The sequence below is a fragment of the Oryzias latipes genome, chromosome 6 (assembly GCF_053564925.1).
Source record: "Oryzias latipes strain Hd-rR chromosome 6, Olatipes_Hd-rR_3.1".
In the NCBI taxonomy this organism is placed as follows: Eukaryota; Metazoa; Chordata; class Actinopteri; order Beloniformes; family Adrianichthyidae; genus Oryzias; species Oryzias latipes.
Window position 1 is genome coordinate 15764018 of NC_136242.1, and position 12989 is coordinate 15777006.

The window sequence follows — 12989 nt, forward strand, 5'->3', positions numbered from 1 at the left end:
TTTCCAAAGAACTGATAGCATCAGTTTCCCTTATTTTCAGAGAAAGTGTGACAAACAGTAGAATCCAAGTTATTGTTTCATTTAAGATCATTTCTTATTGGGTTTTCTCGTTGCCTCAAGCACAGCACAACAACAAAAGCACTTTCATCTGGAAACAAATCAAACTATAAATTTTAGGCCCTCACATGGACTTTGCTCTACAGAAAATTGTGCAGTGGTCTGTTAGACACTATTTGGTGCCATGACCTTGGATAACCTGCTGCTGTTTAAGTAGAAACTCATTTGCTCATTCACAAATCACATCATCAGCGAGAGGAACCGGAACAGACAGTGTTGTTTTGATAGCCGGCCCTGCTCAGGGTTGTCTGTGTGGTGCCACAATCTCAGCTCCTCGTCGAGACAGCACATCTCTCTGGAATGAGGTCATCTGGGTGAAGCCGGGTGCATGGGGGGCAATTGCCCAACTCTGACAAATACAGATACTGAAACAAAAGGAGGCAGTCATACAAATCATACAAAATGATACAATCCGACTTTTATCTTATTCAGGACTGTAGATAATGGCACAATTGACATACTGTGAAGGGTCTATCGCGAGGTATTTTCAAGAGGATTTTATTCTTTTTTTTAACGTTTATTATGTTTTATATGACACATGGATTTGTGCTTACCTCACTTATTATCAGAGGACTTACTTTTTGGGCAAAAATGACAAATGTTTGACTCAAGAAAAAGTGGGAAAAGGTTTGCTGTTGCTCTCATTACGTCATTACGGTCATCATCTCCTTTAAAACTCAAGTGAGCTTGAATGCTTGAGTCATTGCTACCATGGCAGCAGACATGACAGTCTGACAGGAGTAAGAGAAAACTGATTTTCTGGTCCACAAACTGCGATGTAGCCTCATCAAGGTTTAAACACCAGGCATGGCAGTGTTCTACAGCGCGGCAAATCCCAATGAATGATGAAAATATTTTTTGAAAATAATAAACAAAAACGGTCCTTAAAAATAAATGACAGGTTCTTTTTCTCCATTTTATGTGGGATAGTTCGGCAGGAGAAAAGCCTCAGACACTATAACAGAAACTAAAGTAATATGCCATGATATGTACGGTTAAGCTTATTGACTCTTTCCAAAGGTTTTGCAGGAGAAACCTGAAGTGTAGTGTAGTACTTAACCCTTGTGCTATCCTAGGCACTTTACCATTGAGAGTTGGGTCATCTAGACCCACTAGACAGTGCTCTGAACCTTTTTTCTTCAATGATTTGTGATCTTCACTGGTGTCCATGGATTACATGAAATCTTTCCACCTTTATCCACCCTTTTCATGGTAGGGAGAACACGTCAATGTAAGGGTGGGGTCATCTAAGATAGCACAAGGGTTAAATGGTAAATGTACACCAGGATTAATGGCAGATATGACTGTCAGAGGCCGAAGCTGTGTCTCCCCCTCTGGTGACCAGCGGGAACCGTCTCCAGAATTCTGAGTGCACTACATCTCCAAGCAACCCAGGCGCACATTTTCTGGATGCCATACACACCTGACCTTCATTTGCAATCACTCACAGTACACTTAAGCACTGCACTGAGCCTCACACAGTACGATGTTTGTGCCACTCTGCCATCATTACAGAGCATTATATCTGGATCTGATCTTGTGATTTCCTGACTCGGTTTTGTCTCTGACTCGTTTGCCTGCCACCTGCCACCAAATCTCACCTGGATCCTGACTACTCCCCTTTCCCGTCTGATGCTCCCATGCCTCTTATTGACTTCTGCCTGCCTTACCCTGATTTAACTTTGTGGACTTTAAGCTGTGCTAATAAAACCTGCTGCAGTTGGAACCAGCCGTCTGCTCGTTTTGTGACTTGTAGATTTAACCCTTGTGCCATCCTATGACCCCACCCTTAAGGCCCGTTCACACCGGGACGAATTTCGCCCGCGATTTTCGCCGACGTTTAACGCCTCGTGACTAAACAAAGGCCACCAATGAGAGTGTGCACACCGATGCGAAAAAACACCACGCGTCAAAGCGTCAAAAAAAAAAAAACGCCTCGGGTTCGTTTTTCTAAATCTATTCGACCAATGAGAATGGCGCTTTTGCACACGTGTCTGGAGCTTCTGAAGTTACAGTAAAACACAACTTGGGGGCGCTCAAACACAAAACTGCCTTGCTGAGCACACATACCAGCGAAGAAGATAGACGCCAAGTAGCGTCTACACTGCCGCGAAGAAATAATGACGGACATTCTAAAATATCCCGAACCAAGCACCAGTTGGAGCTACTGGTGCTTGAAATATTCATGTTTTCTTTGTATTATTCTGACAAGCGCGTAAATACTTGGTCTCTTCTTCTGAGTGAAAAGCGACTTTAAGAAGCGTAAAGTTGCGCAGCGCCACCTTGTGTACAGGAGTATTTCTGTTTACATTAAGCGCCATCTAATGTCAGCGAAGGAAATTGCATGTTCGCTCGGCTCATCGTCATCGTTCACACAAATCGCCTGGGTGTGAACACAAAAAACGTGGCGAAAAACGCTGGCGAATAACGCCTGGCGAATATTCGTCCCGGTGTGTACGGGCCTTTACACTGACATGTTCTCCCTACCATGACAAAGGAGGATAAAGGTGGAAAGATTTCATGTAATCCATGGACACCAGTGAAGATCACAAATCATTGAAGAAAAAAGATTTAGTCTAGTGGGTCTAGATGACCCTACTCCCAGTGTTAAAGTGCCTAGGATAGCACAAGGGTTGAGAACATACCATGTTTAGATCTGATGAAGCACTGAATGATATTTCCAGTTCTAGCAAAACTCTAAACATAAAACCAGGGGCCTCATTTATAAAACTTTGCGTAGGATTTGCGTCAGAAGTGGCGTACGGATGAAACATAGGATGTGCGTACGCACAGAAATATTCGGATTTATAAAACCGTGCGCACGCACATCCTACGCATCTTTCCCTTAATAAATCACAACCAATTCTAAATGCAGCGCAGCTTTTGCGGCCTCATGACACGCCCATAGTTGCCCATAAATAGTCCGTGAAACGCCCACAAATGAATATTCATTGATTGCGAAACCATGGCACACACCGAGAGGAAATGAAAAAAACGTAACTTCACTCAATGTGAAGTAGAATTTATCGTTGGCGAGGTGGAAAAGAGGAGAAAAGTGTTGTTTGGAGGGCACAGTGTGGGCATTACTAATGCCAAAATCCACGTGAGTGGCAGACGCCGTTAATGCTGTAGCCTCACAACCTCGGACCGTGGCTGAAATAAAAAAGAAAAGGTCGGACATCAAAGTCGAGGCAAAAAAACGTCTGGCGCTGCATCGCCAGAGTGTCTGCCACGGGGGGGACACCGGAGCTGACCCCTCTTGATGAGAGACAAGCGGCAAGAATTGGGGAATCCCTTTTAGGTGGAGTGGTGACTGAGGCGCAGGGGGACGCCGACGCGCCAGATGCACCGGGTGACACACCCCCAAAAGCCCGCAGAGGTCCAACAGGACGGCTCGAGGAAGTCGGAACCGGCTCATAAGCCAGTCGTCCTCGTTTGCCAGCACGTCTTCTTGCTGTCTAAAGATGCGTTCACTCCGAATTCTTCCATTTGCCACATCTTCTAAGAGTGCAAGATCAGCCATTGTGCGTCATTACGCATTGTGATGGAACATTTTATTTCCATCCATTTATTGCATCTGACAAGCTACAGATGTCGGTAATAATCGACGTGGAAAAGGGAAATTGTTTAGCAAATGTAATTTCTTGTTGCTTTTTGAATGGTTGAGACATACGCCATACATTGTTTTATCAAAAATAAAACAAACTAAAGGCATATGCATGAATACCATAATTCTGTAGCTTATGAAGAAATATTTTACTATGAAAACAACTTTCCCTAGTGGACAATTAATGCATCTCTCTCTATCTATCCATCTGTCTGTCTGATTGCACCTATATCTGCTCCGCCAGACGGACACACTGACGAGAATATCAGTTTTGTACATTATTTCGTTCTGTTAACTATTATTTATGAGGATGAATTGCACAACATGCCAATATTGCAGAACATATTTCACTTCTCTTTTTCCAAATAAGTGTTCATTTGAATTTCTGTTGTAATTTTCGTTTGATTTTTTTTATTTGTTTCACTGCTGATCGATCAAACGGGTGTTCGTGTAGGCTGTTAATTGTAAGACTTGCTTTGTGAAGTCGTCATGTTATTTCTGAGAGGCAGTATTGTCATTTTCACTTTCACGTGTTTCTTCCATCTGCCGACGGCGTCGCCGTTTCTCATTTCACCCGTTTTTGTGCGTACGCCTGGGTCAGAGCTTGCGTGAAGGACCGCACATTTTCCCGTCAAGTTTGCTTTTTATAAATCTCAACTATTGCGTAGAGAGTGGTGTACGCCTTCTTTTGTGCGTACGCAACGTTTATAAATGAGGCCCCAGAACACAGAATTTTTCCATGACCATCAATTTTTACAAAAAATGTCCTTCTCAAAAAAAAAAAGAAATAGAGTGCAATATGTATTTTTCTTGTTCTAGGTGAAAAATATGGCAATGGAACTAGTAGAATTTGTCTTGGCAAGATTATTTGGTAACGCTTTATAATAGGTGTCCTTAATAAACTATTTATAAGACATTAACAAGCACTTTTAATGTTGTAGTAAGCTGCTTATAAAGACATTTATTAGCAGTTGTAAATGTCTTACAACTGACTCACAAGTTCAAATAAGCTGCTTATAAACACATTAAAGGACTCATTAATAAACTATTTATAAGACATGAACAAGCACTAGAAAGGTTGTGTATTAAGCTGCTTATAAACACATTTATAAGCAGTTGTAATTGTCCTTAATAAACTATTTATAAGACATTAACAAGAACTTTTAATGTTGTATTAAGCTGCTTATAAAGATATCTATTAGCAGTTGTAAATTTCTTACAACTGACTTACAAGTTCAAATAAGAGACTTATAAACACAGTAAAAGACTCATTAATAAACTATTTATAAGACATGAACAAGCACTAGTAATGTTGTATTAAGCTGCTTATAAAGACATCTATTAATCCTTCATAAAATGCCTTATGAGATAATAACAGTGCTGCTATTAACAGTTTATTAAGTGTTTTGCAGCCCCCCAATCTAAAGCGTGATCAAATAGGGGTTCATATTCACAAGCCATTTATAAACTGCTTGTATGGGATTAATAAATATATTTACAGTGTTCTTATTAACAGTTTATTAAGTGTTTTGCAGCCCCCCAATCTAAAGCGTGATCAAATAGGGGTTCATATTCACAAGCCATTTATAAACTGCTTGTATGGGATTAATAAATATATTTACAGGTCCCATGTTAAGTGGACTTACATTTTCTTAAGTCCAGCTGCTATGACTTAACCTCAAAACTACACCACCTGGATAAATGAGAACCTTTACTGACAGTTTGAGTGTTTTGCAGCCTCCTAAAGTGTGGGCTATGTTTTGCCACAAACAAAAGCAAAGTACAGAATATGAAAAATGCCCTTTATAACATTAACCAAAGCCACAAACATATAACAACTCTAACACATCACAACAACATTGTGGATAACATTTTAAACTTTCAACAAACTTTAAAAAAAAAAAAAAAATCAATATCCGCCCTTCCTACATTACAAAAAAAACATTAAGTGGATCAATTGTACTTTTTCTTAATGTCGTGTAGTAACCGTCCAAGTGGACCACTGTGATATTTTTTTGCAAGCCATTCATTCCATTCAATCAAACAGAGGTGATCACGTAGCATATCTTCAGTTTGATTCCCCCGAAGCCTCCATACTTGCTCTTTATAGGTCCGCCATGCCCTTTCTATATGTTGTGTGTGAGCACCGTTCTGTGGATTTACGTAAAACTGACTGTGATTAACAGTGAAGTGTTTGTACCCAAGAGCAGGAAGGATGCGATATGCTCGCCACTCATCACTCATAATAGTGGACCCGGGTTTCACGTGGCGGGCAATGAGTGGTACAAGTTCTCTGCGAGTACGTTTCTTCACAAGTCTCAAAACTGGCTTTCCACTCCTCTGCCCCTGGACTCCTAGCATACCAAAAACCCACATCTTTCTCTTCCATGCTCCCGCCATTCTTCCTTTCCCATACTGTTTAAAAAAATGAAAGAAAAGGATTAACACAAAAACAGTAAACACAAAAATTTTTGGCTTATGATTTTTTTTAATGTAAAAAAAGATGACTGACTAATGGTGCAAGAATAAATATTCTGAGATTTTCATTATATGGACACCTACTGTATTGGATCAAGAATTGGTGATAAATTATACTTCTTTTAATATTACACACTGGTTATTAACAACTACTTGCAAAATTACAAAAACATTACATGTGTACGTATTGAAAAATGTAACAGAAAACATCTTTTAAAAAATAGAAAGTGACTATTTGCAGGCAATTTTCAAAATAAGATGAAACCTTAACCCCTTTCCCTTCCCAGATGAAGGGGTTAAGGTTAAGATTACGAGTTAGGGTTAAACCAAGTGATTCCTGACTGCAGATGTTTCTGCAGCTCACCGCTCCTCCAGGAGAGCACATTTCACACACCTATGTACGTTACAGCTAATGGGACTTTAACTTTATGTTTAACGTTAAATACTTGCAGCCAACAACAACATTCAGCCACTTAAAATACATGCAGGCAACACACTGATGCGCACCTTGGCTGCACATTTTACGTGTGGCCAATATAAATTTCCATCACTTTTTTGTGCTGGTTGCACCATATGTGAAAGTTAGTATTTGATGATTATTATACCCCAAATACTATTTTGAATGAATGCTGTTTGTATGACAGTTGTTATTTCCAAACACAAATGCCTTTGCTTGTTTCAGTATAGATGTCTTTCTTTGGGGCTTTTTTTAAAGGCTGATGTTATTCATACATATTTATGTGAGTTCAAGCACAAAAACTGATGGAAATTCACATTAGCCACACGTAATTCGTGCAACCAAGATGCACATTTCTACATGCCAGCATTTATTTTAAGTGCGTCCAAGGCTGGATTTTGTTGATGGTTGCATGCTTTTGAAGTTAAAGTCAAAGTTATATTAGCTGTTACACACCATAAGTGTGTGAAATTTACTCTTATAGTTGACCCATCTCCTGGGGGAGAGGTGAGTTGCAGAAACAGCTGTGCTTGGAAACCACGTGGTGAATTAATCTGACCCTTATCCTAACCGTAGCCCAAAACCCTCTTCTGGGTTCATGCAGCCAAGAAAAACTTTCAGCACTGGTCACACGTATTTAGAAATTTATGTGCGAATAGTCACTTTCTGTGTATTCTATGCTGCCTTCTGCTTACCTTTCTTTTATGTCGGAAGTGACTCTCATCAATCACAACAAATTCATGTCGTCCACCAATGATTTGTCCCTTGTGTCGCCTCATTCTTTTAACAGCAGTAATGCAGACCTGGCGTAGTTTTTTTGCCATTTTTGTGAGAGTGGTAGAACTTGCTGCTATGTTATCTGCTATCATATCAATCTGCCGTAGACGCAAACCTTGGGAAAATCTGAAGAAGAGAAAACAAGTACAACCTCAGACAATTAATGTTTTTATGTCAAACAAGCTCAAATTGCCTTAAAGACACACTCCAATAAACATCTTTGTTGTGTGTTTTTAACATGTTCTTGTAGAATTTTTCTCATGCTGAAGGACTTTTAGAAAATAATTTAAAATTAAAATTTAATGACTTTCTTTATTCAAATTGTGATGGATCAGGAACAGACCAAAACTTGTGGTTTAAATTTTTTTAAACCAGCAAAAATTTATTTTTAATTTATTTAGCATTTGGCATTTCTCTGAGAAAACTTGTACATTAATACCTTTATGTATTAAATACAAAGTATGAATTTAAAAAATCAATACTTTACTACTTTGGTATTAATACATAGATGTATTAGTATGTGAAATTAGTTAATATCAAAAAATATATTAAAATATTTTTCTAGCTGCCATACCAAATTAATTTCTTATGTTAGATTAATGTAATTCAATTTTATGATATTTTATTCAGTTATTATTTTTTTCTTTTTTGCATGCTTGCTCCTACGCCAAAAGCATACTTTATGTAACATATTGGTACAACCTTTGAACATCTTTAAACCTAAACAAAAGAAAGGTCAACAAAATGTACAAGAGCAGTTTAATCAATGGAACGTGTATGAAGCTGAAGAGTTTCCTGGTTTTATGTGTACCACCTTAAAAAGCAATGATGTGAATATCATAGTTGGAGACAGTCACATACCTGTATATGAACTGCATCCATTCAAAAAGGGATATTTTTGAACGCTGGAATAGAGACTTGTGTCGAATCGATTTCACCCTTTTTTTTCCTCTATGCACAGCACGCTGACATTTCCTGCAAAGTCAAATTATATCAACTTAATAGGCTTCAACCAAAATTTCCAACACAACATTTTTCTTTTAATAACTGCAGCCATTATGTACTGAAAAAACAACAACAATCATACTTACCAAGCATAATGGTCTTTTGTCTTCCATTTTTTCAATTTCATTCGCTTGTGACAGATGCTGCATTTCATTTCCCTTCTTAAAAGATGATTTTTTTGCATCCATTTGATCAGTTTTAAGGCTTTTCTTTTAGATTTGCCCGCAAAAATGAGCCTCCGCAGTCTGGTAACTAAGGTCATTTCTTACGTTAATAAAAGCGCCTTCCTGAGTTTCATACAACCAGTTTGAATTTATTGCCGCCAGTCTTTTGCCGCCAATTTTAATCTCCAATCATTATCGACAACTTTGATCCCCCCACTACGAAACGGACTGTCGTACAAATTAAACGCTACTGGATTGGTTGCTTACATTTTCTTAGTGCGCAGGCCCAGCTTTTGTTCAATCGTTGCTAAGCTTAGTAAGAGTTTGCTGCTCGCTATAGTTATCCACTGTGTCTGTCCCACAAGTCCGAAGCCGCATGTACACCCGCTCTGGAGCTGGAAGGGCGAAGTCGCCCGAGCTGAAGAAAAGTATGAAGAGGAAGCAAACAGATGAAGCACGTCTCCCTGGTAAGCTACAAACAAATATGTCAAGTCCTTCTCTGAAGACCTAAAATAGCTGAATCGTGTTTTAATTATATTTTGTCAAATAACTCAAAATGGGTCAGTCCATTAATATTTATTTTGTTTATGACGTGTTATTAGGGGTGTAACGGTACACGTAGTTGGACCGAAACGTTTCGGTACGGCACTTTCGGTTCGGTTCACGTTCGTACCGTTTCGGTTTTCGGTTTGTTTATTTTTTCCCCGCAAATGTATTAACTTTGCGTTGAGGCGGAACTAATGTTATTCGTGGTATTCCACCGAGACTCTCACTGGTTTCTGCACTCGCGCGCCTGTAGGAAAGGGGGGGGGGGGGGGGGGGGGTTGTCGCGCGCAGCGCAACAGTTTCTGTGACCGCGCGTTTAGTTTGTGTAGCTCAGTTATGGAGAACTGCAATAAGTCCACACGGGTAAGTGAACCCCGAAGGAAGATCCGCCTTCCACGGCCAAAAACGTCATTGCACTTCAGCTTCAACAGCTATCAGGTGATGGAGGTGACAGTGCGCATGTCCACAGGATCAGGATGGCTAATGCTTAGCTTACGCTCTCCTGTGGGGAATGCTCTGTTGTGTTGACATCGTTACTCAAAGATAGTGTATGCCACAGAATAGATCTGTTAATGCTCTTAAAACGGCATGACCCGACTGTTTCAGTCTACAAGAAAATAAATGTGCAAGTTAATTTTTCATGCCAGTATTAATTATTCAAAGTTTTTAGTTCCTGGCAGCTAATAGTTTTTCTTATTTTATTAAGCAGATCCCCTAGAGAGGTCAATTTTATTTATTCTTATATAAAACCAATAAATGCATTTTGCAAGAAATTATTTTCTGGCTTTTTGTACAGTAAAAATACCAAAATATATGAATTAAAGCTTTATTAATCTCCCAAGGGAGAAAAACACACACAATAAATAACAATAAGATAATACTTTATAAAATATCAGTTCATATCAGGCAGATTTGTTAAACATCAGTACCAAACCGAAACGTATCGAACCGAGCCCCAAGAAACTCTGAATCAAACCGAAATGAGATTTTAGCGTATCGTTACACCCCTAACGGTTATGCTGCTTTCAGACAGACGTATTTTCACATTGGAGCGTTTAAACCAGTGGCGATTTCTTTAAGACTGCAAGGGAAGCTCGGCTTCCCATATAATGTCACAAAATTAATGGTGAAATATGTACTATTGTATTAACATTTCACTAACCCTAACCCTCCCATCGCGGATTTCTCAAGTTCAGTCGAAATAAAAACTGCTGCAGCACGCACTTCTAGCAGGCTAAGACAACGTCACGGTATTCGGACCTTTTGATTGGACATAAGTTTCAGGAAGTCACACGCAGCCTTGTCCAGTTTGACACAGAGCTGCGGAGCACTTTCTGATGTGTCCTAGTTAAAAACAAAGCTGACTGCAATGTACGCCATGGAGGATTTTTTAGGAAAATCTCCCACTTATCTTGACTTCCTTCATCGTAAAAATCTGAGTGAGATCGTGAAGCAGTCATACAGATTTGTGTGTTTGGCGCTGACCATCCCTTAAAAATTGTACCATAAGAATGTTACTTAATATTTGCAAAACACAAAATGTATTCTTCAAAATGTTGTTTTAATGTTGTCTACCAATCCCAAATAGTCTTTTAAATGATAAACTTTTATTTTTTTCCCCCTAACAGATCAGGCTGAAGTGTCACCTACTGCCCAGCTTGTAACAAAACAACAGCAACAACAAATCAAAAAGCTGACAGAAAAAATTCAGAGGCAGGAGGAGCTCATCAAAGAGCTGTCAGCAGAAAAAGATTTTCTGAAAGAACAGCTAGGTATGTGCAAGCAACACCACATACTACAAGTAGTGTTGTTGCCTTTTCTTAATAAAAGTAGTAGCTTAAAAATTACACTGTGCTTTTGGGTTGCAACAATTATATTTTTGTTCTGCAGCAAAACATCCTCCACAAGCCTCCACAAATGACATAATGCTGCATGGGAAACAACAAAAAACTTCCCAAGTTCAGTCAAGTTCATCTGCAAGTACATCAAGCAGTTCTTCAGACTCGAGTGACTCTTCATGCAGCAATTCTTCATCTGACTCTTCGTCTGAGTCTTCATCTTCAGATGAAGAGAAGAAGAAGAAGAAGAAGAAGAAGAAGAAGAATGGAAAGAAGAAGAAGGGAACACCAAAAAAGAAGAAAAAAAGAGGCAAGAGTGGAAAGAAGAGACAAATCAAAGCCCGCAAACATGTCAGAAGAGGTAACTTCAGATTTTCAATTTTTCTTGAGAAATAATTGCTATGGTGTGTCCCCTTACAGAGAGGTAATAACATAGACAGAAACCCAAATGTGACAGGTATAGATAGTTAACATATAAAAATGATGAGATGTGTATTCCATTAAAGGGTAACACAACAGGACAGTTGGAGACTCCACTCCCAGCCCGGATTTAAAAAATGGGGAAAAAAAGTGGCGGGGCGAGGGTTGGTTACACTCACACTGCCTATTTAGTATGGGGAGTGATACTGACCTCAGCAATGCCCAACAGTGGGGCTGCTTGCACAGCTGAGGGTTTGCAGAACCATGTCTGAGTGATAAAATGAAGCTAACATAGTAGCAAAGAATCCTGAGTGAAAGTTCATTCCAAATCCCATCACCAGGACAGAGTTTTCTGGATTAAATGACAATTACACTTAACAACTGTTGTCTAACTTTCACGTCCGACCGTTACACAATCTAAGATGGGCAGGGCTTTTATATGCTGGAGATGTAAAGTATGACACGAATGCTCTGAATTGACATGGGACATAGACATAAATAGACCAATCGTAAAATTCAACTTTAGTACCTTGTTTTAACCTCTAGGGGGCAGCACACAGAGAGTTTTAGACCATCAAATCAGGAACATATATGTTTGATAATTAATATATGTCATGCAAACATGCAGAGTACACAATTTCAAAACATTGCTTGACCATCCTTTCTATGTTTCAGCACGTGTCCCAGATGAGGTGGTGGAGCGTTACAGAAAGGTCCTCAAGGCCTTCAACAAAGGACAAACATTAACTGCAGCATTCAGAAAAGTGGGAGTAGATCGGAACACCGTTGTGTGCAGTGCTGCGGTGGCAGAACTTGCCATTGCAGCCCCACAGAAGTACTCCGAGCTAAAACAGTTTCACAATCCCAAAAAGAAACTTAGCGACTTTACAAAAGCTTGCATCGACACAATTGATGCAAATTCACAAATTGAAGACACAATCAACACTTTTAAAAAAAGTGGACAGTTACTGCCCCTTGGGAAGGGCAGATATTGATTTTTTTTTTTTTAAAGTTTGTTGAAAGTTTAAAATGTTATCCACAATGTTGTTGTGATGTGTTAGAGTTGTTATATGTTTGTGGCTTTGGTTAATGTTATAAAGGGCATTTTTCATATTCTGTACTTTGCTTTTGTTTGTGGCAAAACATAGCCCACACTTTAGGAGGCTGCAAAACACTCAAACTGTCAGTAAAGGTTCTCATTTATCCAGGTGGTGTAGTTTTGAGGTTAAGTCATAGCAGCTGGACTTAAGAAAATGTAAGTCCACTTAACATGGGACCTGTAAATATATTTATTAATCCCATACAAGCAGTTTATAAATGGCTTGTGAATATGAACCCCTATTTGATCACGCTTTAGATTGGGGGGCTGCAAAACACTTAATAAACTGTTAATAAGAACACTGTAAATATATTTATTAATCCCATACAAGCAGTTTATAAATGGCTTGTGAATATGAACCCCTATTTGATCACGCTTTAGATTGGGGGGCTGCAAAACACTTAATAAACTGTTAATAGCAGCACTGTTATTATCTCATAAGGCATTTTATGAAGGATTAATAGATGTCTTTATAAGCAGC

General features: G+C 39.1%; 1 protein-coding gene and 1 long non-coding RNA gene across 2 annotated transcripts; one reads left to right on the plus strand and one right to left on the minus strand.

The window, feature by feature from the left end:
- Window positions 1–4846: 4846 nt before the first annotated feature.
- Window positions 4847–8664, minus strand: LOC110016401 (uncharacterized). Its single transcript, XR_013656589.1, has 4 exons — window positions 8528–8664; window positions 8298–8411; window positions 7355–7562; window positions 4847–6139 (listed from the first exon to the last, which is right to left on the minus strand). It is a non-coding gene; the product is annotated as an uncharacterized LOC110016401 (long non-coding RNA).
- A 267-nt stretch (window positions 8665–8931) lies between these two features.
- On the plus strand, window positions 8932–12517 carry LOC111947532 (uncharacterized). The gene is made up of 4 exons (XM_023955658.2): window positions 8932–9072; window positions 10780–10923; window positions 11042–11350; window positions 12085–12517. The coding sequence occupies exons 1-4, from the start codon at window positions 8982–8984 to the stop codon at window positions 12402–12404; spliced, it is 864 nt and encodes a 287-aa protein (XP_023811426.1). The 5' UTR covers window positions 8932–8981; the 3' UTR covers window positions 12405–12517.
- The last annotated feature ends 472 nt before the right edge of the window (window positions 12518–12989 follow it).